The sequence below is a fragment of the Anser cygnoides genome, chromosome 5, assembly GCF_040182565.1.
Source record: "Anser cygnoides isolate HZ-2024a breed goose chromosome 5, Taihu_goose_T2T_genome, whole genome shotgun sequence".
NCBI classification, from domain to species: domain Eukaryota; kingdom Metazoa; phylum Chordata; class Aves; order Anseriformes; family Anatidae; genus Anser; species Anser cygnoides.
In genome coordinates, this window is record NC_089877.1 from 10,431,609 (window position 1) to 10,457,299 (window position 25,691).

Consider the following 25,691-nt stretch of genomic DNA (forward strand, 5'->3'; position numbering starts at 1 on the left):
CCCGCTTACAGTGATTTCTACAAGTATAATAATTCTCATGTTGGGATTTTACAGGATTTTCTAAAATACTATTTTGAATTCAGACATTCCATGTGGGCACTATCGCTAGTACTACAAGGCTGAAAGGTGATACTTTCTGTAGGGGCATAGTTCACTTCAGGAGGCAAAGCAATGGTGGCTCCACCTGTTTCAGATGAGATAGAGCAGAATTCACATTCCCTTATCCCTTGCTGTGAAACTCATGGTAGCAATTTGCCATAGTTAGTTATCTATAGCAAAAACATAAACCACATCCATATATCTTCAATGCATCAGAGGTGTAACCACACCACCAGCCTCACCAAATGCAGGAAGCAACAAAAGCACTACCTGTGCTTCAGGCTGATATCATGAGATCTCTCAGCCTTGAAATGGCCAGGTTGCATTAGCAGGGTGACTGCTGGCTATAGGCAGTGTGGAGAACATCAGTAAACAGTTCACTTAATGCAAACATAGGCACAGAAGAGTTTGCATAGACGAGTATTCTTAGGGGTATTCTTACTCCACTGGCACAGAAAACTAGTCATATCTTCATTAATCTCTAATTATTTCCTAAAATTCATTCAGCGAAATGCAAAGAAGTCAGGAGCAGGAACTAATTCAGAGGATGTGACTGACACTTTGTAAGCCATTAATATTATTCCTTAGAATCATCATGTGAAATTACACTTTTTTATGCAAAGATCCCTCCTCTTGGCAAGGGAGGAGGAAATAAGTATATTGTAACTTAAATTGAACTACTTTTTCTGACTATTGAAAAGTATTTTCCCTTTATTTAGCTCAATACAGCAACATAGGATACAGATACTTCATACTGGGCTACTAAAGGTTTTTAGGGAAAGAATAAAAAAGGGATCTGTCTACATCTTCAACTTTGTTGGTTTCTAGGAGCAAAGAACATATAAGTATAAACTAAATATTTTCAGAAAACAACAATAAATATTTCAACATAATTCTGACCTTAGAAAGTTTAAAAAAAATCATGACAGCAGCAAGAAAGAGAAAATGTTAAAAGACGTTTCTTAGTACTCATAAGAAAACCTATTAAGTCAACAATAGGACTTAGACATCATTCTTCTAAGAACACTTGAAACAAACATCTGCCTGGTCATCTGCTAATGATCTGATGGTCATCTGTTACTTCTGACAGGAATATCACCTTTTCACTAGTGCTGCCATAAATATGGATTTGAGTGAATATCTCCAAGTCAAGGTAGGGTTTCAGCAGGATTTGGGGTCATGTCCTAAAATGCTAACAACTTTATATTTTAAAATAAACATTTTCTTAGGACAACAGCCATTTTTAGAAGTAGCTGATCTGACTCATGGTGAATGACAACCCAATGTTCTTGGAAATTATTACCACAAAACATATTTCTCTTTGTAGATAAACTCTTGCATTTTTTCATATTGATGGCTTGATTCAGGATTGATGTTTAACTAAGGTCAAAGGGAATTTGTTGACCAGCTACCTCAGACAATATGTGATTAAATGATAGAGGTTGTGTTGTGTAACCGTGAAGTCACTCAGACCAATGCATTTCTGAATTGCATTAAAAAAGACAACATTTGAAAAGACATGCCTTCAAAATTTCACAGACAACTGTGCCTTACAAAAGAAAAACATGATTCCCTTTTTCAGAAAAAAATGTATTATTAGTATTTTGCAATATCTTTTATATACACTGTAAAGTAAGGCAGTATTCAAAAGACATCTCTTCCACTGTAACCAGACTGATATTCTTTATGGTTATCTCCTGGCATCCTGCTTTCACACACATTTCAAATGTCATCTATTATCGAAAATGTTCTCTTAATAGCTGCACTTATGTGCAAATTGCAAAACTTATTTTGCCTCAGAAAGTACTGGGGACACTTACTGTATTTCAATGTCAAAAATATTCTATTATTTTTGATGAACTTCACATTTAGCTCCATTTCAGCTCTGCAACAAAAGTTTCGGACAGCTTGATACCAGAACTTCTACCAAACCTCATCAAAGAGCTCAGAACATGCATGTCACCTCCTGACCACTGCTGGCACCCGCAATGCAGAACAAGAATTATTCCTTCTAAACCAGCTTGCAATGAAAAAATGTTGCTTTCGAGGCCTGACCTCGAAAGCATTATTAGCAAAGTATTTCAGATATCTCCTGGATAAACTTGAAAGGAAATGCAGCTTTTTACATCTGCCCATGAAGAGCATTGCAGTTTAAAATGTTTAGCACAAAATGCTTACTTTGTTTAACAACACAGGAATTAAAAAGGTGCTATGCTCTTACCTTCCAGCTTAGAGATTGCTCTTTGTTTAAGCAGAGGAGAGTGGGTTTGCAGACAGAATTTTTAAGTCTGCTTTTCCTTACTGTAATCTTTGCAGAAAAATCGCTATCAATTCTCAATAAACTATCACTTAAAAATGTATTCAACTCTATTGTTTGGTAAATGATATTCACAGATTATGTTTGGCTGTGTTTCCTGCGACTTAAGGAAGTGCCACCTATATATATTAGTAAGTATTTTTAGGACTGGAAACATGCTTTATGAGAAACAGAGATTTCACATTTCCTAGATTTATGATGTTTATTATTTTCCTGGATAGAATATAGGCATATTAACTATACTAACATATAGAATATAGGCTTAATAACAATTATTTTTATATTAATTCAATTAACTCTTCATTGGAACTTTCATGCAAGAATTAGACCCCAAAATCTGCACAACAGCAAAGATACCTCTTCCTTGCTTCTTTCACCTCAACTTCAACAAGACTGAGATATTCAGAGGACTATGAATGTACATAAGGAATGTTTACGTTTTACTCCTGCTTGAGATTATCATGATGCAAAATGTTTTGCTGGGCTTGGTAACTGCTGTATTGAATTGCATCAGAATTAATGCCTAGGTGCACTTCCTCCAGTTTCCTTCCCATTTCAGAGCTAAGATGGGAAAATACTACATGTTAAAGGAGTAGAAAAAATTAAGAGGGATTATACATCTGGAGGACTACCATGAGTGCTTTAAAAACCTCATGTTGTCAGGACTAAAACATTGCACATCCCAAAATAAAACAATGAAGAGAAATCTACCTTCATCTACTAACACCAGGAAAAGCAGAAGAAACTCTGCCAGGTATGGTCCTTCCAGGAATGCATCAGTATAGAATCATAGTATGTGTCGTGTCAGCCATGAGCTCACATCCCCCACCCCCAGACACCAGATAGCAGTGCTGGCTAACCACATCATGTACGCACCACCAAGGTATGTGATAACAAAGCTATGCATAATACAAAATAAAAATAAGGTGGGGGAGTAATTAGTTTCTATGGCGATTTAAGAACATCACACACCAGTTCATCGCTCCTATGAATTACTTGAATTACTAAACACTAAAAATTTCATGCAGCTGTATAAAATTTATGACTCAGCCTGAGATTTTAATGCTGGGAGCTGGCAAATGCAGCTATAATAACAGAGAACGTTTTTGTAGTGTTCCCCCAATATCCAAAGCTTCAAAAGCCTAAAGGAGCCTGCTCTCTCATCAAAATACCATGAAACATAAAGCAAAATAAGTGACAAATGCACATTATTTGTCCCTATAATACATTAAAAACATCCATGCATTAACACACAGAAGGAACACGTGAATACTTCCTCCTCTCCCAAGACAGAGACACAATAAACATAGAACTGTCCAGTGTTGTTTACTGCTCCCAGAAGGAGAGAAAAAGCTTACATGAAAAGCAAAAGGCCAGGCATGTCAGCTGTGTGCATATTAGGTGCAGATTTTAGAGTGACATGAACATGGAAATAAGCTAGTAAGAGTCAAGAAAAACAGTAAGCACAAAAACGGTGCAAGAGACTGCAACATTTTCTTGAATATGTATTAAAATAGTCGGCTGCTGTGAACTGTTGTAGCTTAACTGAAATTAGCTGTCCTGGTTTCAGTTAGGACAGAGTTAATTATCCTCCTAGTAGCTGGTAGGGTGCTATGTTTTGGATTAGGATGAGAAGAGCGCTGATAACATGCTGATGTTTTAATTGCTGCAGAGCAGTGCTTACACCAAGCCAAGGACTTTTCAGCTTCTCGCTCTCTCCTGCCAGCGAGCAGGCTAGGGGTGCAGCAGGAGCTGGGAGGGGACAGACCCAGGACAGCTGACCCAAACTGGCCAAAGGGGTATTCCATACCATCTGACATCATGCTAAACAATATATAGGGGTGGCTGGCCGGGGTGGGGGGCCGGCTGCTCGGGGATAGGCTGGGCATCAGTCAGTGAGTGGTGAGCAATTGCGTTATGCATCACTTGTTTTGTACACATTATTAGTAGTAGTACTATTGTCATTATTATTATTATTATTTTCCTGTCTTAATAAAATGTCTTTATCTCAACCCACAGGCTTCACTTTCCCGTTTCTCTCCCCCATCCCAGAGAGGAAGGGGGAAGGGTGAGCGAACAGCTTTGTGGTGTTTAGCTGCCGACCGGGTTAAACCACAACATTAGCTAACTGAATTACACCAATTCAATTCTATGTGAGTGCCAGACAATGAGTCTTATTCATGTTTATGTTTACCATCATTGCATAAAATCCAAGTTGCAAGCAGGTCACAGACAAGAAGCTCTAACCACACCGGCAAATACTCGAAATACATAAATGCTTTTTCATCTGGTCTCTCTCTTTGCTCCCTAGCCCTTCAATACAGAGTGTTAAAATCTCACACGACTAACACCATGCTTCTGGGTAGGTCTTGGTCTAGTCAGTATTCAGAAGCTCAGCAGCTCACACCTCCCTTAGGATGAGGAAATAAGAGCTGTTGTGTTGCCTCCTCATCTAGATTGCAGAACATCTAAGTCTTGGTTCCATTCTTGCTGACTACAGATCCAACAACCAAATAACAATCTTTTCAAAGGGATGCTCTAATTCCTGAATTTTTGCTACTTTAGAGCTGTTAGAGGAAAAATGTAGGAATTTTAATCCATCTATAAGATTCTTTTAATTTTTTTACAAAATATGCAAACATGTAGGATGCCTACTCTTCAGAGTAGCCAAAAAAAACCGTGTAGGATTAATTTCTGATTATTTATTAATTCAGTTCTGCTTTATATCTCAACACCTGTTAGATTTTATTATTTTTTTTCATTTTTATTTTAGTTGAAACTGAATGTTCATAGCTTTGGACAAGAGAACACACTTGACAGTGAGCAGATTTCAGATTAATATTTGTCCTGAGAAAGAAAGGATGTAAAAATGTAATTTACCCATTCCGATGATATCAAATAAAATATTGGTCTGTCAGTCACAGGAAGGTAATCTAAGCAACATATCTCCCCAGTAAATTTAATAACTTTCATAGTCATATACTTCTCAGAAATATCTCAGAGATCTGGCTCTAGGTCATACAATGTGTAGTTCTTATGAATGCTTCTTAAAGCTACAGTTGGCTACGCATAGTATTTGTTTAACAGTGGTATGATTTTATCTGCAAAATATATTTCAGTATTTCTGAACCCAGACAGGTTTTCATAAGAGCAATCTTTTAATGAACTTCCTGCTCAACATCTGCGTGTCCTGCAACCCATAATTATTTCTCAAAACCCAAGTAACATATCCACAGTAAAGCTGTATAGTTTCAAATTCCCACACGTTCGGGATCTAAATTCATAGACTGATAGACTCCAATTTCTGGCAAGCATGACTACGTTTTGAAATAATAACAGCCAGTATTTCCTCAAGCATGGAAAAACAAGAGGGTGCCTTTGTCTGTGTTTTCATTCTTATTACATCCTCCTTTTCAGTATAAGTAGTTCTTGGTTGATCTGCTAACAATTTATGCAGAAATCTAAACACCAGTTTATTTTGTAAAGTATTCTGGACCCTTGTTTCACATAAAGGAGGCTGCGAAGGCCTTTTAGCTGTTTTTCATCCCCATTTCAGAGAATCAATGAAAATAATACAGTGATGAGAAAAATACTATAATCAAAGCTGGCATCAAGAGAAATCCTTTACTTTATTAAGGTACATATATAGTTTTTGAAAGAGAAACACTATCTCTATGTATGGTCTAGAGGTCAAAGTAGGATTAAGATGACTTTCAAAAAGCCTAAACTGAGACCATGGCTGAGGGAAATGGTTGGGAGTAGACACATGAATATGAACCATCATTTTAGCCCTATGTTCTATCCAAAAAAAAAAAAAAAAAATCCAAGCACAGATTTTTGAGATGTGAACAGAAAAGAGTTTGATCAAGTAGTTGAAAACCACAGTCTCTGGGAATAATTATTCGTGGGAATAAATAAAATATTGTGTTCGCCTACAAAGTAATCTAGCAGGATCAGGACTCATTATTTATACAGAGTTTAGGGCCTGTAAAAATAAATGTGCAAAGTTTGCAAGGCTTCACAAGCAATGAATTAAAATAATATATTTCTCAAAAAGGGAAAATTGGGTGCTGGTGGTGGTGAGAATGAATCAACTGCATTAAAACTGCAGTAGATCAAGCAAAAAAGGAAGGCAGAAATGTAAAAGCTTTCTAAAGTTTTTAAAAACTCCTTTCTGCTTAGCTGGTGCTTGTCTAGATGCTGTGGTTATTTCAGGGTCAGAGGTTAAAAATGGAAATATAATTTGGTTTGAGAGCCAGCTGCCTCAAAATCATAGAAAGCACAATCTAGAATATCCCCGATCTAATTCTCATGCTGGCTCTAGTATGGGCCAAAGTAATTTCACCATTTTTACCAGTCCCTTCCTAATAGCATGCTTCACAGCCTATTAACAGCTGCAGCACATTTTTTCTGCTAAAAATTTGAGCTCAATACTTAATGGTAAATGGAGATTCTGTCAAAGCCAACAGTAGCTGGTGTGGGAAGGAACAGATGGATGGAGCCACATACAATAGAAATAAGAATTAAAAAAATTTACATCAGTCTACTCTCAGTCATTTACATTTGGTCATTTCAGTGGATAAAGCAGACAGGTAAGTTTCATCTTTTTAGAAGGGTCACTGTGGAAACTGCTAATTGCACTTTAACTAAGAACTGTTCATAACTTCAAGGGAATGAATATATGTTTACTCTCCTGGTTTGAGATCTTGGCTGGATGAAATCCTGTCACGCCCATTGTTACTGTGAATTCTGGCTTTATCAGTAGCTTATTACAAAGTTTTTCCAATGAGGTGTAGTTCAGATGGTTTTGTTCCACCACAGTGAACTATAGGCTACCACCAAAACATACCCTGCCTGTGCTTTCTGTGACTGCTCAAGCTAGTGTCTGCCTGATTGTCTTATAATCTCCTCTTGAGTCTGATAAGGTGGAAATCCTTTTTACAGTTGGCTGGTTAGACAAAAGGAAAGCCACCGCTAGTCATCTTCAAAACTGATTATGCTTACTATCATTTTCCTGGAAGAAATATTTTGTTTCTTTCTGACAGCCAAATGCACACAGTCAATCAGTGTAGATGAAGAGAAGATAAGTGTTATATAAAGACAGGCATATGAAAAAATCCACTGTTACAACCTTTGCTTCTTGTTCTGCATTACATCGAAACAATGATAAACACAGTTTATTTTTAGTAGGTATCTGTTGCTGCAGGAGCACACCTGCTACAGCACCCTTTTTCGTCTGACATATATTGGCATAGACATCGTCTGCAGTCATAGTGCTAGATATTCTGAGGTCCTGTTGTTACTGGTACAGAAAGCACTGGTCTTTTGGAATTGACCAAGTATAAACCTTTTCAGACCAGGTGAGAAGTCACATTTGTTCTGTCCCTCTTGAATTGTGCCATTCAGGTTACAGCTCTATGTTTTGCACTATCACTCTGGTTTGTTGCTATAAATTAATCTTTGTTGTATATAGTATATTTTATAGGCTTATTTATGACAGCTATTACAAAACTAGTTCAACAATTACTTACCCGTGGAGTCCAACAACACAGTAAAACTCATACCTGATTATCCTCATAACTTTATCAACTGAACAGAAAAAGGTACTGCTTGAATGAAAGCACTGTTTATTATGCCATCTGTGTACCCTGTCTCCTGGTTTAAATAAAATGCCATTCTCTTTCCATTTTGTGTTCCACGTTATCAAAAATGCTATTACATTCCCCAAAACAAAAGGAATATTCACCTTTATATACTGTCCACCATTATAAATCCTAAAAATTGACAATAAAATTTAGACTAAGTTTTCTTTGGTCACAAATATTGTTTAACTTAAGTAAGTTGGCTATCACATGTTGGAGTTCTAAAAATGACAGTATAATTGTGATGCAGACTTTAGATCTGCCAAGCCAGGCAGGTACGTGGTCCTATTCTCTTTTATAATTATATTTATATGTATGTTATGTACGTCTGTTGTATTTAACATATTTAATGTAATTACTCTATTTAACTGATAATAGCTCATTTTACTCTGCTTAAGAAGTGACCCTGTTGACTGTTCTTTGGCATAATTGATTAACCGGAGAAATAATGTATTTGGAAGTAAAGAAAGGGGAAAATAAGGCACAGAACGATCAGCAGCCTGGTTAGGGCCAAGTGAAGAGGAACAGCTGACTGAGCCATCACCATCCAAGCTGCAGCAAAAGCATCCAGAGATCCATCTCAGAGGTAACACTGATACTATGGCTTTATCAGGTTAGAGAATTAGAAAACACTTATGTACCTGAGAAAGCCTGACACAAAGCTCAGCAGAGTCAGTTGAATCTAACTGTCCAAATCCTTCATAAACTTCTGTAGGGACTATGAGATGGACAAATCATCTCTGCCAAGGCTTGAACACACAATAGTTATATAGATGCAGATTGGATTAGCGGATTGTTGAAATCACTTGTTTGAAATCAGTGTTTGTAGCCAGTATTTGTAACAACACAAAGCCCATTTCCTGAGATTTATGAATAAAAATTAAATAAATAGAAAGGGCGATGTAAGCTAAGCATTTACATTTAACACTCATGGATCTTGAGTTCTCTCCATAAATATATAGTCCTGCATATAAACTTGCAAAGACAAACAGTACTTCACACTACAGAATTGAGTATTGTGTCTGACTCCCCTGCTCACCTTTGGAAATAAGACTTAAAATATGGAAAATGTAGAACACTATTTCAAAGTCAACCTTAATTAAATGAAACCAAATATCACTTCAGCTATACAAAGTTATATAAAATCAAACTTAAAAAGTTAAAATATAAAAAGCATCAGTAACAATAACAGAAAACAAAAGCAAAGGTTAGGGCAAAGTTAAATTTTAATTTCCTTTCTCCTAACGCTTGCAGGTCCATTTCTAATGATTAAAAAGGTCAGAATGACTAAAGGGAAATCAAACATTTGCCAAAGGAGAAAAATGTGGGACACTTAATGATTATAAATAATTAACTTCAAATTACTGAGTAATTTCTACATCATTCATTGAGCTTAAACCACCATAAAAATTGAGTATTATTTTATAACACAGTAACCGTGAAATCTTTAGCACACCAAGTGCTACCGAACTGATTGTTTCTCACACAGTGTATGATCTGTGCAGAGAATTTAAGTAGCAGGAAGCAATGCAGTGCAAATACTACAAACTGCACATACACACTTGCTTCTTTCAAGTGTAAATGACTTGCTTTTTTTTCCCCAAATGACAAAAACAAGAGTTGGCAACAGTCACTGGGAATATGCATCAAGACAAAAAGATTTAAAATTTATTTTCTACCTAAGCAAACATTTTGGTGGAACGCAATAATAAAGCTTTTTGTTCAACTCTGCATATTTTGAGTATCAAGCTAGAGGTGCTTTTGCTTTTGGCAGGAAGCTCAAGAAATTTTATTTTTCCTTGTGCAACTAAAGAAAAATAGTCACCCCCTAACACAGAAAGGATGCAATTAACTATAATCAAATGAGCCAATTGAGTGAGCCAATTCTTGTGCATTCACAAAATTAGGCTTAAAGGAGTAGTATGAATCTTAAAAAAAAAAATAAATTTTAGAAAATCAGATTCTGTAGAGTATACCAAAGAGGCATACTTAACAGGTAGGGGGACTATGCAGAAGCAGCGCACAAAAAGCTTTCAATAGCTACTTATAACCGCCTTGGCAGTTCCAGATTTGACTGGTTCTTTCCTAAATCATTTTACTTACATTTCTGCTAAAAATAATGTGCTCTTCACATTGAATATGCATGCCAGATTTTATTAAATTAAATTAAAAGTGAGTTTAAAAATATATTTTATAATAATAAATGCTACCCCATTAGGCACCTTAGTGAAGGTCCATCCTGTTTCAACATGACAGACAGACATCACTATAGCAAGGAAGTATTGGTTACAAATACGTCAACACTAAAAATACACAAAAAACATCCAGTGAACAGGTACAGGATATGAATTCCATTCCTAGGTGTTACAATTTCCTTGATCTCATTAGGCCCATTTTGGGCAGATGAGGGAGGAGAGACTAACTAACTCTCAGGTTGCAGATCTTCACTTCTTTTTCTCCTAAGACTCAAAGGTCAGCAGCAGAAAATCTACAGTTTAAATACTCTGAGCTTACCATTGGCCAACACAAATAAATTAAATCTTCTGGTTGCAATGCACAAATGCACAGCAAGCACAAATAATACTACCAGGAAAAAAGTGCAGTCAAATGTATCTGCTTTCCTGGCTCTATACATGTATTGGGTTTACATGGCAAGGTTTGAGAAGCAGGGGGCTGCATGGGTGGCCTCTGTGAGAGAACAGGCCAGAAGCTGCCCCATGCTATGTAAGGGTCTGTTTCAGCTGGCTCTAAAGGGACCCGCTGCTGCCCAGAGCTGAGCCAATAAGCCATGTTATTTGTGCCTCTGTGAGAGCACACCTAAGAAAAGGAAAAAAACCTGCTGTGCAACAGCAGCTGGGAGAGTGAGGAGTGAGAACCAGCCCTGCCAGACCCCAAGGTCAGCACAGAAGGAGGGCAGGATGTGCTCTAGGCACACAGCAGCAGTTCCCCTGCGGCCTGTGGAGAGGCCCCTGGTGGAGCAGGCTGTCCCCCTGCAGCCCATGGGTCCCACACGGAGCAGATCTCCACGCTGCAGCCCCCCCGTGGAGGAGCCCCCGGTGGAGCAGGTGGATGTGGCCTGGAGGAGGCTGCGGCTCATGGAGAGCCCCCGCAGGAGCAGGCCCCGGGCCGGAGCTGCAGCCCGTGGAGAGGAGCCCACGCAGGAGCAGGGGGTCTGGGGGGAGCTGCCACCCATGGGGGACCCGTGCTGGAGCAGTTTGATCCTGGGGGATGAGTGGATCCCATGGCACGGACCCACGTAGGAGCAGTGCTTGAAGAGCTGCTGCCTGTGGGAAGCCCACAGGATCAGTTCAGGAAGGATGGCCTCCCGTGGGAGGGATCTCAGGCTTGAGCAAGGGCAGAGAACGACCATGAAAGGAACAGCAGATACAAAGCATTATGGACTGATGGCAGCCCCCATTCCCCTGTGCGGCTCAGGGGAAGGATGTAGAAGAGGGTAGATGGAAGGAAGATATCTTTTGTTCATTTTTGTTTCTTACTGTTCTACCTTGTTAGTAATAGGCAATAAATTTTATTAATCTCCTTGCTCTGAATCTGTTTTTCCCATGATGACAACTGTTGAATGATCTCCCTGTCCTTACCTCAACCCTTGAGCCCTTTCCATCGTATTTTCTCCCCCTTTTCCTCTTGAGGAGGGGGAGTGAGAGAGCAGTGCCACCCAGTTGGGTAAAACCACCAAAACACAGCAGGGGAAAAAAAAAAAAAAATCAAACTTCAGCACAACAAGCATTTGACTTTGTACAGACAATACAAGGCAGTTACCTCAAAAATCTGATCCATCTGGGCTATGTAATTACCGAAGTGATATTTCTGAGTACGAGCAAACAGCCTGATTGACAGTCCATCTACTCTCACACAATCATTTAAACCAAGCTGAAGCCAACAGATAGCCATCAAGTGAGGCATCATCACAGGCTTCTTGGTAATCCTGCTTCACACAACTCTTCTACTTTGTCTAATATCAAATATGTTTTGCTGTCCTTTTACATTTGTAATTAAAAAGCAGTCTATTTTCAGAAACAAACAAATTAGAAATCAACTTAAGATCGTCCTACCACCTGCATTCACCCCAACATCAAAACAGGCCTGCTTTCATCACAGTTTCTTCTACCACCTTGCTTGTTACAAAATATGGCTTTATAACAAAGCAAACCAAACAAAAAGAATGTTTACCAAGACAGAACAAAGTCAACTGGTACTTATTTCTTATGAAGACCGTTCAAGTTTTTGGCTTGGTATTGTTTTCTGGGCATTTTTCTATATAGGTAAAATTCCCCAAACTCCTTGTTGTACCTGCTAGCAGCTTGGCACCCAAAGTCATACAGCTGAAGGATATAGGCATACCATCACACAGCACATTCCACGCTCCTCCTCTCAAGTGTAAGTGTACCATGCAAGCAGAACTCCAGCCCAATAACTTGATTCTCAAGATTGACCCTGGCATAAATGTCTTTCATGTTTAAAAGGTACTACTACTTGCAGAGTACCAACCAGACATCGTAAAAAATAAAGATGACAGGCTGATAGCAATTTAAGAAATACTAAATGGATGCATTTCCATATATTAACACTTGAGACAATTGCTGAGTCTAATTTTTAAAATGTGAATTTTCTAGCTCAGAATGAACCTTAACTACTTGAAATTTGAGATTAATTTATCTCCTGGAGTAAATGAGCAAAACTCCACTGAAATGAATCTTACATAAGGACCAAAAAATATGCCAAACAGAATAATTTAAAAGTGACATGGAAAGATTTGAAGTTTTGGTACAAGAAGATGAGCAAATCAATACCAGAAAGAGGAAAGTTTCCTGGGCAAACTTAGCCAATACAATTTCAAGTGTAGCAATTGTAAAGCTTTTGATGCCTTTAAGCAACTGAAGGTCACAGTATATTCTCATAGATACACAAATATGTATTTGAACCTATATGCAAACAAGGATTTTAATTTAAATATACTCACAAATAAATGTGCACATAATCAGGAAGTGAACACCTGGGTTTAAATTTACAGAGGTACACCTACAGTCTTACACAGAGCAACTACTCTACATGTGAAAAGGTAAACACAAAACATTAAAAAAGGACAGCACAGGTTGCTGATGAACCATAGCAATCTGACAGGGGTGTTGCCTTTTTTTTATTTATTATTTAAATTGTTGTTGTTGTTTGTTTTAATCTGTGTAGGCTCTACCTGAGTTCAGGTATCTGTCTGATAAAAACAAAATACTACTCAGACATCCTTATTCACAAACACAAATTGAGATTAGAGAAGATAGCATCTTACAGAATACTTTTAGCAGCATCTGCTTGTTTAAACTCTTATCATATTGCCCAAGAAACATTTCCACATCTATTAAATTTTGCATGTTTTAAATTGTTTACAAGACCCTAGGTAATTAAAAATGTGAATAGTTCAAGTATTATTGGCTGTTGTTTTAAATATTTTCAATTATGAAAATCACAGAATCGATTTCTGCAGAACTGAAGACAGTGCGTGGGAAGATTTCTATAGGCAAACTTGATAAGTGAGCATAATTATTACAACAGCTATGGCAAAGCCACTTTGAGCAGTCTAATAACAATTTTTAAAAATTACAATATAGCTATAAACAAACTTTCTTAATATCAATACTTAAATGACAACTCAATAAAATCCATGCAAGTCACTCAAGTTATTACGGTTTAAATTACAGACAAATCAAGTGATCTATTTAATGTTTCCTTCTCTGATAGCATCTGCAGCCTCAAATACTGTGGAACAGCATTCCAAAGGGAGTAGTGTGGGAGAAAAGATTCCAGAACAAAGTGGTTTAAAATGCTCTGGATACCAGAAAATTACCAATTTTGGCCCAGAATAGCACAATTTCTACTTTTGAGACTCAGTAGAAGGTTGACTGGACACTGAAGGTGAACTGTTTCTTATCACTAACATAATACACATTGAATTACTGGAGTGATTGTATAGGAGGAGGCCAGTCAGACTGTAAAGCATTCTGTTCCCACTGCACTGAACCATCAACACTTCCACATTTGTAATGCTAGCAATTCCACAGCATGGCCGAGATATTCATTAGGAAAGTGGATACATAAGCATGAGCTAAATAAACTTTGAACAGCCCTCCTCAGAACACTGCGTTTTTTAGTTAATTAGTTTATTTTTACACAGACAAAAATGCCTGCATTTGGAAATATCCCAGGGTTTCAGGCTGAAATGAAATGCGAAGTAGCTGAGAACCAATTCATTTTACTGTCAGGAAAAAATAATTTCCTATGATTCTACCACTTTAAGAATGACATGGTGGAGTTAAATTACAGTCAAACACCTGGTAGGGCTTCGCATTCACTGAAAAGCCTGATAGATGCTTCAACTCACGTGACAACATGACTGACAAGTCAGGAATTTCATTAGAAGTTTTATTCTAGAATAGTTCTATCATAAATTACAGCTAAGTATTTTGTTATTTTTATCATTTCATCTTCCATAAATATCTATATATGAATGAGAATTATCAGTCCAACTATTGCACATAGTTTGATCAAATTAATGAGCCTAAGGAGAGAATTATAATCTTTTTAAAAGGCACAGGCTAACAAACCTCAGTCTAAAAATACCTCACAGTATAAAGTTAAACTTTTCAAGCTATACCTCATCTTGATTAAGATTAAAAACTACAAAAACCACAGCAGTCCAGTTTAATTTAAACCTCTGAAGAACAAAGAACAGAAATTATTTTCCAAATCACTTTCTGCTCCTGCTGAACTCAGCAAATAACCTCATTTATATTCAACAGTATGACCATAAAGAAAATGCAAACACTACACCTTCTCTCTTGAAAACAATGGAATTTTTGTATAGTGTACCATAACATGATCAGCTGGGGCTTCTCCTGTCCTTTTTCTCTAATTTCTTATTGACTTTCATTGAAATATACTTATAACATTGAGAGAACTGTCAGCCCACAACAGCATTGTTGGGTTCCAAGTGCAACATAACTTTCTCAAGCAACATTTTAAATAAATAAAACATGCTTTTTTTTTTTTTTTTGCCATATATACCTCTTAAAATTCTTATGCTACTGTGTAGTGTTTTCAGCGGCAAAGAATAGTCTGATACTAAATTAGGATAACAGAGCTTCTCAGGGCTCATCCCTTTTTCTTAATCTGAAGTGACTACCATTGATATTTGAAAGCATTATTTGTGATGATGAAATCAACACCTCACCTTCTCTTCATGGACTCTAGAAATTTAATCATTAAAGGCTCTTTTATTATTTCATCTAAGGATAAAAATCAATATTGTCTACTCGAGATTTTAAAGTATCCATTTATATATATATTTTTAACCACATATACCTTTGTTACTCTCTTTAAAGTGGTCTTCCCACTAGGTAATTTTAACACCTTGGTACCAACAATCAGCTTTTCCACTTGTCTGCATAACATGAATAAATTAGAACAGAACTTTTCCTGTTTGGCAAAATTTACACTAGCTTCAGGGGAAGTTTTACATTGATTATAAAATTTCAACCATGCTTAACATTCTCTGGAGCTTGGCTTTGAGCCACCTTGCCCTCGAGATCTGCAGCGCTAGAAAACACTAATTTGGATAACACTGGGATTCACAAAATTCTCTTCTCAAGTACAAGGACCAAAGATTTTAATTACGTTTCAGTGCTGCCCCTGTTGCCTTCATTGAGAGCTGTGTGTGCAAAGGACAGAATACAGCTCTTTTAAACTTCATTAATCAAGATGCTCTCTAATACTCCATGTTTTGCTGCCTTTTTGAAATAACATCAAGTGAAGAAACTACTAGGACTTACTTCTCTTAACCCTTAGCTTCAAATATACTGGCCATACTGACATAGAAATAAGACAAAATAGAGTATCAGACAACTCTAGCATCTCCCCAGTGCCAAAGGCCCAAGCAATCTGATTTTCAACATTTTTATAGAAGCTCACATTACGTAGCATCAGTACCCAGGAGCTCTAATTTTCGTTTCCTTTCATAGGATATTGGTATTGGAAGCACGGATTGGAAATGATGCTTTGCTACAAATGACAACTGCCTAAATTGGGATAAAAAGGTGTTACACAGTCTTGAGACCAGACAAGTATGACAAAATAAAGAATTCAGACATTTTGCAATTTTGGACTTAATGAAGGAGGATGACAGAAATAAGAATTTAATAGGGAGTGCTTGGAAAACACTTGATGAGTCAAGATACCAGAATGACTTCAGAAAGATCACAAAAGAACACTACTATGACTTTCAACACTAATTGAAAAGTCAACGTACAAATGATATTGCACAAAATTGAAGCAGACAGTCAAGACGTTGTGGTTAAGCACAGGATGAAAATAGATGCCTAATAGGTACACATTTCATTTTTAATCTTCTTGTCCATTAAGGATGCATTTTACCTAAACATTCATACTTTAATGTCTACTGCACTTTCTTGTAGCTTCTGGCTGTGAATTAGATGCCTTAGAACAATGAATCTAGATTTAAAGAATGAATCAAGACAACAAAAATTTGGCAGTTCCTAGGACAGAGAGAGGTTCAGACTTATCCATTAAAATACTTTAATTGATTTTCTGATTATCCTTCAGCAGAACCTGAAAAAGCTCATCCTACTCTCTTGGGTATACATGGTCAGGAAAACAGACTTTTAAAAACAAAGGCTTATTCTAACATTCACTGTAGCTGCAGTTGCTATCATGTCACTACAAGTATATCTCACTAAGAATCTGGATACAGCAGGATTTGTTTACTTTATGATCTCAAATACTGTCCTAAGAACCATCCTCACTTGATTAAACTGCATTTCCAGCTTTTCATCATCATTTTCAGGACAAATCATACAGAAATAATTTTAAATGTCATTTCATTATACATATAGATATATATTAATTCAAATGAAGTTGCAATAAGGCAAGAAGCAATATTGAATTTAAAGGTCTTTAGTGGACTATGCTATTGGAAACTGCAACAATACTCTTGTTGTTTATTTAACTTTTCTTTGACAGTGTCACTGCCTCTGATACTTATTGATGTTTTCTTCTGAATTGTAGAACCAGTGCAATATCCAAAGAGAGAGCAGGACTTTACCCAACATTTTTTCTACATGGGGACAGAGTTTTATACTTAGAAAACTCACAGTTAATTTTATATACTGAGTACAAAGAGCAAAGAATTACCATGTCTTCCTTTATAGGATAGTGTCAGGATGCAGTTTCAAAGCCTTAAAATTTCGTTTCTGCTTCACTAAGGGAGTTCATTTTTTTTCCACCATAATTCAATGCAATTCGATTGAATTCACCCCGCAGGGCATGAAATCCCCGATAGATCAGGTGGGACTTTAAACTGCCATGACTTTGCCTTTTATTAGTGCAGCTAAGCACAGAGAGATTGAAGAAAATTCTGTTTTAGGATGATTTACTTGACACTAAAGCTATAAGCACAATTTATACATGAATAGAAAAAACATATTGTTTACAAGGTAGTTATTTAAAACTATGCTTCTAAGCAGACAGAACACATTGCTGGGAGCTACAGCCAGATCCATTTTCTACTCCTGGTTTATTTTGTATTGCCTGTATTACTATGTGTCTTTCATGTAATTCATGTTTTTCAAAGTTCTGCTGCAGCCTAAACAGCAAAGAAATCTATTGCCTGATATAAAACGCTACACCAACTTAAAAAAACATGGAATTGTTTTAAGTAGAATGTGTAAAGAGATTAACATACTTTAATGCAGGTATACACAGAGATAGAGTGAAACAGCTTCCCCACAGATCATAAGAAACTATACCATCATATCATCTCTAATCACATGTAATAAAATGATTTACATTAGAGCTTTTTTTTTTTTAAATACATAGTTATACTTAAGTACAATGTGAAGCAACTATAACATCCATGTGACAAAGCTTAATAACATTTCACTACCTCTCCATACATAATATCAGTAATGATAGCATTTATTAAATTTTGGGAGGAATTCCTAACTTGCTTATCTCATGAAAATTACACATAAATGTATATCAGCTGGAAGTCTTACATATTTTTTCAGGTGTTGTAGGAATCACTGAGAGAACTCAAAGAGGAATGTTTAGACACAATCGCTATGTACTGTATACAGCACTGTTTCCCCTCCACACCAGGGGCAATTTTTGTTGCCAACTGTTTTTACAAAACCTTGAGCAGCCTGAAAATTACCTTTCTGTACATTGTCCTCTCCTCATATGCTACAGCATAGCTTCTGCATTCAGTTACAATGCTGCGGTTGTCTGTTCCTATCTCTGAATTGCAAAGTTGAATGACAGTAGTTGAATGTGCTGAAACACCAGGACTAAATGGGGAATTTTTACAGTCATGGGAGAGTCTGAGATTGCTGAATTACAAATATGCCAATATAAATAGACTGTAAATGCAATATTTGAAAGAAGGGCAACAGTAGCTATGAAAGGAATTCCATTTTTATTGTGTCTCTACCCATCTGTATGCAGACAGAACTGTCTTTTAATTGTATATAAAATACCATCTATTAATTAAATATACAGCATACCCAATCTTACTAACAGGTTTCTTAAAAGCGTACTGTATATTCAGTGATTGGAGGTTGGGCTTAGATAAACACCGTTTCCTCAAAATCATACAATTTATTTTGTCCATCTCTTTATCAAACTATGAGGTCCTTAGTGAAGTGTTCAATAACAATAATTGAAATTCCAGAAAATCTGTTGTTAGTGGACTTTTAGGCAACTGGCAACATACTATAGAAGTTTTAATAAAAAGCCATTAGGTAGGCATAGCTATTAGTTCCTTCTCCACACACTACCTAAAGCACAGGACTAAGCAATCCTCTCAAATCAAATCTATTTCATGGCAAGTTTAGTTAAGTCAACTTATGTTGGATATTAGAATAAATTTCTTTACTGAAAAGGCTGTGTGGCATTGGAATAGGCTGCCCTCGGAAGTGGTGTAGTCACCATCTCTGGAGGTCTTCAAGAAATGTGTAGATTTAAAACTCAGTAGCATGGTTTAGTGGTGAACTTTAGTACTAGGTTAAAAGATTGGAATAGATGATCTTGGAGCTCTTTTCCGACCTGAATGATTCTATGATTCTAAGAAAAGCACGCTGGAGCTTCTGATTTCCAGGCCACTCTAGGATCATATCGCTTCTTCAATCACAAATACTGTTCTGTATTTCCTCCTAAAATATATGCAAAATAAACAGTGCCTACAATCTTTTTACTGCATTAGCTTCCTTTTAAGAATGTCCTATTAGAGAGTCGAAAGTTTTCCTTTAGTCAGTACACATTATGCAGACTCTTTACCCATAACTGGAGCTATACCAGATGTGGGTTCATTACTCATGTTCAGATTCTCTCTTAAGAATAATGTGCAAGCCATGCTAAAATTTCCCTTGTGACCCTTAAATTGAAAAAATAAATTCAATAACACTGTCTTGGTGCAAGAAGTACTTTCCAAGCAGCATTTTTTAAATAAAGTTTGGCATTTCAAACTAGAGAAAGTTTATATTTACATGTGTAAATATTGAGGATGTGAACCTAAAGAAGCATTTTAGATGACAACCACCCAGAAATTGTACAATATTTTTCCACATTCAGTTAAGATTACAAATATTGTCCTACAAGGATGGTACAACCATACTTTTGACTTGTTCAAAGTATTAATTTTTCCTTGTAAAATGTTGTAAAAGTATGTATATGTGATCCAGTCCCTGGGAAACATTTTAGTACTATTTCCTAAAAAGAGTTGTTCACATGCAGCTTGAAAATGAAGTCTTTATAGAAGTGCCAGTGGCTGACAAAGATTACCAAACAAATATAAGCCAACATAAAATTGCACTGTATGTTGCAGTCTTTGCTTTGAAAGGCGTGCAAGTGCAGAAAAATCATGATTCAGCAAATTAGTCTCATTGCTGTTCAATTATATATATACTTGTGTACTTAATCACTATTCTCTGCTCCCCCACCCCATCCCCTTTCCCCCTCCCATATGATCAGCATCATCCATATTAGCTCTTTTCTCTTTTTGGTATCTAAAAGACAGTATAAATAAAACAAACAAAACAAAAACATACTAAACATTCTTATGTTCTACTATTTTATTTCCTCTGATAAAATCTTTTCTACCTGGGCAAATCAGTAAAACAAAAAGATAAAGCCATTAAGGGCTATATTCCTATTTTAGAGACTAAGCCCAGCAGTTTCTCTACTGAATAGTACCAAACAAATGAGAACCACCCCATTCTCATTTCAACGGGATCAGAGGGAAAATACCTATGGATAGGGTACTCCAGGATACTTCATAGGCTATAGCATCAGTCACTAATCTAAATAACATTCATTGAAATAGTTTTTCTAAATGTACATTGTCGTTTTTGGTTGCTTTTGCTTTTGAAGTATTTCACTGAACACTTATCTTCCTACTTCAATAATATATGTTTTAAATATGGAGTCAAATCATAACTTTTTTCAGCGTAAATGCTGAATGAAGATTTTCCTGATTCTATATAATGTTAAACTAGATGAAAAAACAAGGGGTAAAAGTATGTACCAAAAAGGTACAGGTTAAGATGTATTATGTTTGGTCCATTTGTACTCAGCCATTTAAATAAGATAAATTGAAATACAATGTACTAACTACATATAGAAAAGCAATAGCAATGTCAGGATACTTTGTTTTCTTTCCTGTTTTATCTTTCCACCTTTAACTTTCAAGAAGTTTATTTTTAGGATCATGCAGTGCTCATGAATTTATACAAGTATAATAAAAGCTCAGATACTATCCTTTGGTAAATTTAGCACTCATATCATGCTTTTGAAAAACAACTACCTCAAGTCAAAACCAACCTTTTGTTTATATGTGGATTAATCAAGTAAATCATTGTCCATTATTTTTCATCCTCGGTTAATAAGCAGATATAGGTATGGTATGAATTAAAAAACTATATTAGAAAAGAAGATTGAAATCATTATAATTTGTTTTATTAGCCCATTCAGTCTAAGCTTAATTTATTTTTTTTACACTCTAAAAATACCACAATGTTATAAGTAAAATTAATTTCTGTGATGAAATATAATACTTATCACCTAATATTCTGCAGAGGCAGATCACAGTAAGTACTGAAACTTCCATCATTCCACAATTCTAACACAAGAATGGGATAAATACTGATACATTTCATTGCTTTTTCTGTTGAATATTTGAGTAAAATCTTAAACATATTCAATAATGTTCAAAACTTTGAAAATATCTTCTTGTATCTATTATTGACAATTACATGTTCCTCTTACCTCGTTTTGGAGGTCACGGATCATTTTGCTTTTCCTTTCCATTTCAGTCTTCAAAAAGTTAATCTAGAAGTTTTAAAAAAAATGCTGAGTGAGTTTTTGAAACGTAGGTAAACATCATCTCAAACTTTTTTTTTTTTTTCGGACTGGCTTTGAAAAAAATACAATTATACCTGGCCCTAACAAATAGTGTTCTAGTATCTTAGAAAACTATCGTTGGTCAACCACATCGGTATAGGTCACAGTTATTTACCGAATAATCTATAAATGCATACTATGCATACTATGATATGTACTAGGACACATATAATGAAAAGAAGAAAATCACTGCATAAAAAGGCTTTGTACCAGTAGATATAGTATTTGTTCTTTGGAGTGAAGTCCAAGGTGATCTTAAGAAAATTCAAGATTTTTATAAAAATATTATCTGACATTATAGTCTATAATATTTTAACCATCTAAGAACACCACATCTTTAATAGCAGGTTTCTAACAGTTACTTGATTCGAATGCTATGTTACTGGAACTAACAAGATGAAGTTCTCAATTCCCATCAGACTGATCTATGGAATAAAGTGTAATTTGTATATACAATTGTTTGAATTTGGTCCTTTGTCCTTTTTTATTTCAAACATTTGTCCTGGAAGGTAAAACTTTCCATCTTAGTTTATCAAAGAGTTTAAAATATAGTATTTACAAATCAGCCAAAGTTTCTCTTAGGAATAGGCTTTCCTCTGGACTTAAAGAACATAATGGGAAAAAGGAGATAGTGATTATAACAACTACGATTAAATCAACACAGTCTCTTTACTTTAAGGTATCCACGAGCATCTTCCTCCATTTTGCACAAGTCTCATGCTTATATACCCAATACCCCATTCATTGTTCTCTCCACCATTGATCCAACACTCTACCTACATTCCTGGGAAACTACAGCTCATCTGCCGCTGCAGAAAACTTGGTAAGAAAAACAAAATCTCAGAAAAAAAAAATTACTTTTTGAGTTAGACTACAAATAAGCTGACCTAGAACATAGCTTTGATTATCACACAGATCAAAAGCGACAGGGAATCTGTGCAATGTGACAGTTGTTCTTAGAATCACGTCCTCACTCAAGTAGGTAGATGTCAGTAATTTAGCCATCACTGGGCTTGACATCACTCTTATCAATATCAAAAGAGAAGTCACAGAACACTATCACTTAAGAGAGCAAAGTCAGTAGGGGGTACATGGGACGAATATCAACTGACACACATAACAGAGCTTCTTTTTTAAATGCTTCCCAAATTTTGTCTAAATAATTAGGTAGGTTATGGGAACACTAACTATGTACAGATACCAATGAGGATCATGTTTTAACAAAAGATGAATACATTCAGTACTTCTCTAGCGATTATGTCTGCAAATAATGAAATTTGGTCTATGTACAATGTATAATAAATATCAAGTTTTTGCACAACAACAAAAGTCACAATCTAAGTATGAGGTCAGGATTAACTGAAAAAAATAAGAAATTAACTATTCACATGATATATTTTCTGCTGTTTAAAAGATTTGCGAACTACCATCCGATGTTTACAAAAAATATATTGCTCTGTTAAAGAGCATTCTTTTTCTTCACTCTAATTCTCAAGAGAATGTTAATATTCCTTCAGAGCATATCACTTCTACCTAAATATGAATATATATGAAATACCAAAAAAGATATGGTAGTGGATTTATTGACTGAGTACTCTCTATACATAGCCTGTAAATATAAGCTTGGATCTTCCAGGGAAAAGATATCTATGACACAACAAAATTGTTAATTTAACCAGCAAGTTAAACCAGTAATTTATGTTGCTCCTCACATATACATGCATCTGATATCAAACTCAGTAAGTTTGCAGATGACACCAAGTTAGGTGCGTATGTCGATCTGCTCGAGGGAAGGAAGGCTCTGCAGGAGGATCTGGATAGGCTGGACTGTTGGGCTGAGGTCAACTGCATGAAGTTCAACAAGGCCAAGTGCCCAGTCCTGCATCTGGGGCGTAACAACCCCAAGCAGCGCTACAGGCTGGGAGAAGAGTGGTTGGAAAGCTGCCTGGCAGAGAAGGACCTGGGAGTACTGGTTGATAGGCAGCTGAATATGAGCCAGCAGTGTGCTCAGGTGGCCAAGAAGGCCAACAGCATTCTGGCTTGCATAAGAAGCAGTGTGGCCAGCAGGTCTAGGGAGGTGATTGTCCCCCTGTACTCGGCTCTGGTGAGGCCGCACCTTGAGTACTGTGTTCAGTTTTGGCCCCCTCGCTACAAGAAGGACATCGAGGTGCTCGAGCGAGTCCAGAGAAGGGCGACCAAGCTGGTGAGGGGTCTGGAGAACAAGTCTTACGAGGAGCAGCTGAGGGAGCTGGGGTTGTTTAGCCTGGAGAAGAGGAGGCTCAGGGGAGACCTCATCGCTCTCTATAGGTACCTTAAAGGAGGCTGTAGAGAGGTGGGGGTTGGTCTGGTGACAGGACGAGGGGGAATGGGCTAAAGTTGCGCCAGGGGAGGTTTAGGTTGGATGTTAGGAAGAACTTCTTTACTGAAAGGGTTGTTAGGCACTGGAATGGACTGCCCAGGGAGGTGGTTGAGTCGCCATCCCTGGAGGTCTTTAAAAGACATTTAGATGTAGCCCTTAGTGATATGGTTTAGTGGAGGACTTGTTAGTGTTAGGGCTGAGGTTGGACTAGATGATCTTGGAGGTCTCTTCCAACCTAGACGATTCTGTGATTCTGTGATCACTTTTACAGACATTCTAAATAGTGCTAACTTACACATTTTCATTATTCAAGTAAACCAAAACTGTAAGAACACTACTTTTTTTTTTTTTTAAAAAAAAAAGCTATACCAGCATTAATTAAGAAGCCATTCATTTTTGCTTGCATATTACAGCAGCATTTTTAGAGCTGTTCTACTAAATCTCTAACAGCTGAAGAGCCACTTGTATATCTGTAGAGAGCTACATAGGAGGAATTTGTAAGGCATGGCTACTGGAAGTACTATAGAGATAATCTATCTATCCATTTAAGTACACCTATGTCTATAATTTCATGCTTTAAGGCAGATGAGCCTGTACCAGATTATCTGCATGATGCTTTTAGTCAGTCCCAAGGACAGGGAATAACAATTTTGCTTCAGAATCTGAAGTCATAATGTACAGTTTAGGGGCAACTTGCAGTGCACAAACTGCTTTTCAAGAACAAGTGTAAAATTTGGCTTTCTGTCTCCAAATCTTGATAGCATAACACACATGAATAGGTTAAAGCATAATACACACGAATAGGTTAAAGCTCAGCTTTAATATAAACGTACACAAAATGAAAAAATTTAAACTATGAAACTTTCTACATAGAATCATAGAATGGCTTGGGTTGCAAGTCGCCCTTCAGGATCCCCTAGTTCCAACCCTCCTGCCATGGGCAGGGACACCACCCACCAGACCAGGTTGCTCAAAACCCCATCCAACCTGGCTTGGGATACTTCCAGGGATGGGGCATCAACAGCTTCTCTAGGCAACCTGTTCCAGGGCCTCACCGCCCTCATAGGAAATAATTTCTTCCTAATATCTAACCTAAATCTACCCTTATTTAAAGCTACATCTTTTCCACTTACTACCCGCTCTTTTTTCTTGTTTGACATTCAGCTCTTTCTTAATGTTGGCTGTCTTTAATTACTATCTAGCTGTAATTATGAAAATACATAATGAAAATGGATCGGTGTTCTAAGGCTGAACTGCAATATTAAGCAAGGACACTGCTTCTGTCTCCTGGAGACAGACATCCAAGGTACTCAGAGCTTTGTGTGCTTCAGAGCTCATTATGTTTATTAAAGGCAACAGCTTCCATCCAGTAGCCTTTACTCACAGCAGTCTGTGACCTTGAAATGTTCAAATTAAATTTTCCCCTATCGAAATACAGAATGCTTTAGCAGATGGCAGTGATCTAATTCTAAGAGTCAGACAATAGTTAGTTATTCACTACAGACGAAGGATGAAGGAATACCAATATAAAGTCATTACTGCACAGTCAAAACTCAGCTGTACACTTATTCGCTTACCTCCAGACATCTTGTACGCTGTTCAGGACTAAGACCTGAACAGTTAAGATAGGACTGAAATACACTCGCCAACACTTAACTTCTTAGGTATTATTTCATAGCCCTTGTATACTCAATATTCATTTTCATTGTCTTATTTTCAAGTTAATGTAGGAATTGATTCCAAAAGCCAGAGAGAATAGGTTACACTATTACATTTAAACATAAAAATAAAA

General features: G+C 36.7%; 1 protein-coding gene across 2 annotated transcripts in view; it reads right to left on the reverse strand.

Moving 5' to 3' along the window:
- Positions 1 to 25,691, reverse strand: part of LUZP2 (leucine zipper protein 2) — a 252,885-nt gene that overhangs the window by 74,061 nt on the left and 153,133 nt on the right. For both annotated transcript variants that reach the window (XM_013177762.3, XM_048050882.2), the window contains one exon: positions 21,406 to 21,468. In XM_013177762.3, the coding sequence (XP_013033216.2) occupies positions 21,406 to 21,468 (63 nt within the window). The remainder of the gene's footprint in view (positions 1 to 21,405; positions 21,469 to 25,691) is intronic.